The sequence below is a fragment of the Gossypium hirsutum genome, chromosome A09, assembly GCF_007990345.1.
Source record: "Gossypium hirsutum isolate 1008001.06 chromosome A09, Gossypium_hirsutum_v2.1, whole genome shotgun sequence".
NCBI classification, from domain to species: domain Eukaryota; kingdom Viridiplantae; phylum Streptophyta; class Magnoliopsida; order Malvales; family Malvaceae; genus Gossypium; species Gossypium hirsutum.
Genome location: NC_053432.1, coordinates 38931800 through 38938134, shown reverse-complemented (window position 1 = coordinate 38938134; position 6335 = coordinate 38931800). Strand labels below are relative to the sequence as shown.

Sequence of the window (6335 nt, the reverse complement as noted above, 5' to 3'; positions counted from 1 at the left end):
GATAAATCTTCAAACGCCGTAAAGACATCTCAACCCAGAAATGTCAAGATCCCATCCAAAAAGTCATCGCAAGTTTGCTGATTTCCTAAGCTTGAAATTGGCAGCTTCGGTGAATAGAATTTAATAAATTTCACCCCGTCCGTGCATATATCCTTTCCCCTTTCCTCGAAAAGATTCTTCCTCGAATCTTGTCTTAGATCGAATCTTAATTTAATTTTTGAAATTGTGTCTTGAGACTGGCATCAATTCCTCTAATTAGTCTCTTTACTAAATAAAGAGAAATGTTTAGCTGAATTTTCTCATTGGAGTAATATGTATTTTCTCGGTTTAATTATTACACCCGATGAAATTAATAAATAGATTAAATCCATAAAAAGTGCGAGCCCGTTGCATTTTGGGTGTTGAAATAGAAATTTTGGTTGTATTTACATTTTAGAAGGATCAAATAAAACCAAACTAGATTGATACCCAAATTGCAGCTATTAGACAAATAATCTTCAAACTTTTAACATTGGAGGAAAAGTTCATGCAAGAAAATGTCCATTAAACTGTGAAAATTGCATAAAAAGTTACTAGTTCTGGAAACTGCCCGATCACTGATTGTGTGGGAACATCGATAAGAAAACTGAAAGTTGGCATTAGAGTCACAAAGAATTGTTTGCAACATTTTCGTCTACATTAAGGGAACTCCTTACATAGATAGCATAGCAGAAAAAGTCAATTTTATAATTGACTTTTGCCATTACAAACCTGAGAGAAAAAAACAGTTAAAAAAAAAAAGTAAAACCAAATTTAATTCAAGTGTCACTAGATCATGATGACGTCATTTGAATCTTAGAAAGCAGAAAAGCAAGCCTTCTTTCCTCAAACGACTGTTCAATCTCTTCGACTGGCTTGGTAATAGCAAAAGGTATAGGTGCCAACGGAGGTGCCGGTGTCATGGCTGTCTGCATTGGAACTGATAATGTCGAAGGTGTGCTAGGTATTATTGGCATTGCCTTTGGAGTCCTATTCTCTTCGTCGATCAAAGGAATTGTCTTTAATGGAGTAGTAGTGTGTGAGAGATCATTACTTGGATGAAGCATTTTGTGCGAGGTTTCACCATCATCTTCAACTTCTAACATGTTTGTCATATTGGCCTTCGATGATACTGCTGAAGCGATAGGTGAGAATGGCTTACGAACTAATAATGGTGACTCTGGTTCTTTACCATTTACAGCACTGGGAGTGGAAGAGTGCTTTCGAACAGGAGTCTCAGCAATGTCCAGGCCTCTCCTTACTGAAAAATAGTCTAGTTACCTAGAAATCAATTGAGATGTTTCTTAAATTCAATAAAGCATAGACAGAGAACATACCAGCTGAGAAAGCGGGAATGCCATCGTCCTGGCGATGATTTAAATGGTCACTTTTCTTGCTAGGACGTGTTTTGGGAGTAGCCTTTGCAGAGTGAAGAGAATCAGGTTTATGAGCTGGAACCATGGCTCCTCCCAAGGAGACTCTTCTATTGCTTGCACCTCCAGTTGAATACCTAGGACCCTTTTTTACGCTCTGCGGCTTCGATGGGCTTGGTTTTGACCCATACAGTGCTTCTTGCTCTGCTATCAGCTGTCCCTGAAGTTTCTTCTGGTCCTGGAGCATGAGAATAGTGAACGACTATTAGCCTGGTCCCAAAACATGATTAAAAAGTATTTGCTTATGCACTATAATAGGGAAATACGGTTAATAGCATACCCGCAACCTACGACGCTCTTGCTCTTTCTCTTGTCGTAAGATAGTGTACTCTTCAAGCATAGAAAGCAGACGAATCTGGGTAGCATGCAAGGGTCAGTTAGATACCAAGAGTGTAAGCATATATGGGAAGTAAAGGTTCAAAGTGTACATTATTAGAGTACTCACACCATCATACAAAAATTCAACCCCTCTCTCTTTCTCCCATGCCACGGTCTTTGAAGCTAATGCCTCCACCATTCCTGGTTTAACATGATAAAACAACTTCAGCACCGTGTTAAGCGATTGTAAGAAAAAAAGGTAAACTATGGAGATCAAATGGAAGGAACCAAACACACATTTGGCAGAATGATGTGAAATCATTACTAAATAACCAAGCTTAGTACTTTAAGTTTACGTTTCTCAATTATCTTGTAGTTTACCTGGAAGTTTATTAACCAAGGCACGGGCTTTCTCAGCACGCTTGAGTGTAAGATGTGCACCTTTTCCGGCATTATATCGGTTTTCATCCTGTTGAATAACAGACATCTAAGAAAGTCATACTAGAACACAAAAGACCATACTCTTAAAAGTATTCTCTGATGAGATGACTAAAATAACCACCCTGTTATATTCCTCAAGCCAGCACTCCTCATCACATGCTGTCAACCATTTCTCCACCTTTTCAAGTATTTCTTTCCTGCTAAAAGCTTCCTCTTTGACCTTCGCAATTTGAAGTTCAATTTGTTCTAGTATGGTAGCAGCATCCACTAGCCCTGGATATAATAGTAATAAAAAAATTATGGCAATCAGTAGGAAAAATGGAGCAAAATGAGATATCTATAACCTATAGTTTGATGACAAATATATAGCATTGCCATGTACCAGACTCAATAGCTACAATGGCATCTTCTATTGCACATTCTGAATCTGGAACCAGGTGCGTTTTTCTACAGATCTCCTCTAGCTCTAATCTCTTCTTGAGGACAAGCTCTTTCATTTTGCTTGACTTCAACTCTTCCAACCGTGAAACTTCTGCCTCAACCTGCACCATACATCATTTTTACTTCTCTGTTAGTCTGGAAGAAAGCACTTACCTTTAGAGATATAAGAACCGAGAGAAGAACATGTTTAAACAAGCATCACTTACGTATTTTATGAAATCTACTGAGAGAGTATTGGGTTCAGTAATTTCATGTTCTGAAGCAGCAACATTACAGGTAACATTTTGAAACATCTGTTGCTCTTCAATTGGTGTATCCATCAGATTCCATAACTCCAACATGGTAGTCGCAAGATCTTGTAGCTGCCAAGAGGTCAAAGAATCATTATTACAGGAAGATGGAAAAAGAAGTTGGGAGGAAGGGGAATTGAGCAATATACAAAATGTTGAAAATAACATTTTTTTACCCGTTGCATCCTCTGTATCTTAACTTCCCGTAACTTTTTTATCAACGTTGCCAACTGCTCAATAGTATTATTGCTAATACTCCTAAATCCTTTAGGGTCACCTAAAGTGGGATGGATCTCATCAACCGTCTGCTTGAAATCCATTCCCATCACAGAGCAGAGTTCGTTCAACATGCTAAGGTAATCTTGAACCTGCTTCAGACGATCACTCTGCACAAGAGAGAAAAGATAAGCATTAGTTTTCAAGAGGTGGAGCCAATAAAGAATTAAAGAAAGGAAAGTTGACCTTCTCTGTCTGAAGCTCATGGAGCTGTCTATGCAATTCTTCAAGCTTCCTTAAGGATAAGTCAGTTTCATCCACATCTGTTTTGGAAGAAAATGATTCGGTGGATCCATAAATTTCATTTGTGATCTTTTGTATTTGCTCTAGAACTTCTACAAATTGATTTCTTCTTTCAATTTTCCTTTTCTTCATTTCCTCCAATTGTGGAAGAATCTTGCTGAGCTCCTCCTTCAAGCTTCCAGCGTTTTGATCAGACTGAAAAAACATTTAACCATAACGCAAGTAAATACTTCAATCTACACAGAAAATTTTCATCCAGGGTCTGTTTTCATTCCTGACCTGCCTAATATGTACTGGCCTCTCCCCCATTGCGGAGCAGATGGCAGCTAGTTCAGCTTCAGAATCAGCAATTGTCTGTCGTAGCTGAGCTCTGCAGCGATTTGCCTGATCCACCTTTCTTCGATATACTTCCAGGCACTCTCTTTCGAGCTCAAGCAGCATTTTATCCCTGTCAGCATCAGTCTCCCCGACTTCATCCCAGATTATCTAAGGAATCATGGAAGGGTAAACATTAGATCAGTGTTCAAAATTTTAAAATTAAACTGGGACAGCTCATGGGCATCCTCTTGCCAAGACACAAAACAAAAAGATCTAAAAGTGTTGTGGAAATTAACCAATACCTGAAGTTCGTACAGAAGGGTTCCACATGTTGTTTCCACTTGAAGAAGTGGATCAATTTTTGGAGTAGGCATGTTGAAGTATTCCTGCCAAAACCAATATCTTCAGAAATCAGAAGACACCAAAGTTATACACACAATAAAGCAACCAAATGAAAGGGGCAAAAAAATTAGCAGTTCCAGTTTGTAAATAGAATTGTAAAAGATGGCGAATACTGGTTCAGATCATTTTTTGCTGGAAAATTGAAAAGTAAGAACAAGGAAACTAGAAAAACAAAGTTGTAGTCGCCAAAGTAGATAAGCTGAAGGTATAAGCTTGCATTGGGACATATTCTTATTTCCTGAAACTCAAAATCATACACGAATTTCATAATTACGGAAAGAACAGAAACGTATGTGGTGATTGTTCTAGACATTGAAATTTGTTACTAATTAGGCAAATACACGTTATACGGGACTCTAGATCTCCATCAGTTCTTTCCTAAATTAAGTACAATTTGAAATTTAAACTAGGAATTCACTACACATAAAATCTAATAATGCAAATGCCAAACGAAAGAGAAAATGATCATCCGAAAACCCTAATTCCATCAACATCGTACTACTAAAAAAAGTCAGTTGCAACTTGCAAGCTCCAAAGTATAGACCTAAATTTAGGTAAAACATTAATGGTTACAGTTCTAGCTGTCTTGAACACCTCTCTTTAAGACCTAAATCATGATTTTATTCCATAAATCTTGGTTAAATTAATCATAAAAAAGAAGTTCAGAACGAGCAATAACATTAACATAAAGAAGTACAAGAAAAAAAGAAAGAAAAAACAGAGCATATAAGCATTGAGCTCCTCCTTGTGTTTCTTTCTCCACATTTTCTCTTCGGCCAAATTTAGCAACAAAAAGAAAAGGAAAAAAAAGTGAAGAGTCGAAGAGAAACCTTAAAATTCAAAACGAACGATTTTTCCAGCCAAATGCTTGATTTTTTCTTAGAAAGAGTGAAAATTTGCCTTAGAAAATGTAGATTTAGTACCCCAAAATAAGGGGATAAATTGAGGTTTGAATTTTGGATTTACAACAGAAAGGAACAAAGAGTTTAAGAGTGTGTAGGCGCTGTTTATGAAAAAATGACCGTTGGCGTTGAACAAGAGCGCTCGTTATAGATTTGGTTTTTTAAATGATGGGGACTGGATTCGCACGATTTGAATTTCAAATCCCATGAGGGGGAGGCAGCGATCTCATGTACCTGTTTGCACCGGATATATTTCGATCATCCGTCCGTTTTTGACTTGGGAATCAACGGTCTAGATTTTGGAGTGGAGTTCAATTTTATTTTGTATTTCTAAAGTATACAAAGTGGTAATACGATCATTTCACTATCAAAAGAAGGGGCACCCTCAGTCCCATGGCATTGCATGCATCTGATTATTTCCGAGGATTAATTGTAGGTAAAGGGCTCTGGTTCAAAACAACTTTTCAAGCACGGGCTCATTTTCAACCAAATCCGTCTAAAAAATTCATTTTACTCTTTAAAAATTAATAAAATATTAAATATGTTATGAAATAAATAATAAAAGTAAAAGAATAAAAAATATGAAAAATAATTATGTATTTGATTCATTAATAGAATATTTATAATAATTTTCCAAAGTTTATAGTTATAAACATAAAAAATACAAATAAAATATCTCTATTTTTAATAAATGTTAGAGTCCTAATGTATATCTAACTTATCTTGATCTTAATAGATATCCACCTAATAATAAAACATTCGTAACACTCTTCTTTAAATATCTATTAGTAGATAATGTACCTCATTAAAACCTTACAAAGATAAAAATCTTGTGGAAAAAATAGTACACTTATCTACAATTCACATAACATTCCGCCCCATTAAAAACCTTATTAGAGAAACCCAATGAGACAAAATCTCGATTAAAGGAAAAATAGTGCATCACATATTTACTCCTTTTCATGATAACATCACATAATATTTCATATTCTACATATTCAATCTTGAATATTAGCTTTTCAGATGATCACTTAAATAGATTTGTTAAGCAAATTTTGAAAGTCATGAGCGAAGAAAAAAATTTAGAAAAATATATTTTGATCTCTTTAGGAGCTCTACAATAATCAAGCCAAACTTTGATCATGATCCTTCTATATATGCACATGTTGGATCATTTTATAATATTCCTTCAACTACTATTCATTGAGTCGAATTTACTACATATGTTCAATCATTTCAATTGATATAAATGT

The 6335-nt window shown here is 35.9% G+C and overlaps 1 protein-coding gene across 2 annotated transcripts; it reads right to left on the bottom strand.

Annotated features, from left to right (window-relative positions):
• Positions 1-617: 617 nt before the first annotated feature.
• On the bottom strand, positions 618-5249 carry LOC107888825 (65-kDa microtubule-associated protein 3). Of its 2 annotated transcripts, none has more exons than XM_016813054.2 (13): positions 5011-5249; positions 4081-4164; positions 3740-3946; positions 3404-3655; positions 3118-3327; positions 2858-3013; positions 2593-2752; positions 2332-2483; positions 2151-2238; positions 1897-1970; positions 1732-1806; positions 1356-1629; positions 618-1279 (listed from the first exon to the last, which is right to left on the bottom strand). In XM_016813054.2, exons 2-13 carry the CDS (start codon positions 4150-4152, stop codon positions 813-815), a joined length of 2187 nt encoding a protein of 728 aa, XP_016668543.2. In that variant the 5' UTR covers positions 4153-4164; positions 5011-5249; the 3' UTR covers positions 618-812. The 2 variants fall into 2 exon arrangements, with proteins under 2 accessions (XP_016668543.2, XP_016668544.2); XM_016813055.2 differs by lacking the exon at positions 5011-5249 and adding an exon at positions 4294-4566.
• Between the last annotated feature and the right edge of the window lie 1086 nt (positions 5250-6335).

Bases quoted from the DNA above. Each gene is read 5' to 3' on its own strand.
- LOC107888825 (XM_016813054.2), bottom strand. From the start codon at position 4,152: ATGCCTACTCCAAAAATTGATCCACTTCTTCAAGTGGAAACAACATGT. The intron at 3,656-3,739 runs GTCAGGAATGAA...ATGTTTTTTCAG, and splicing joins GGCCAGTACATATTAGGCAG to TCTGATCAAAACGCTGGAAG. The intron at 1,280-1,355 runs GTATGTTCTCTG...ACTATTTTTCAG, and splicing joins CATTCCCGCTTTCTCAGCTG to TAAGGAGAGGCCTGGACATT.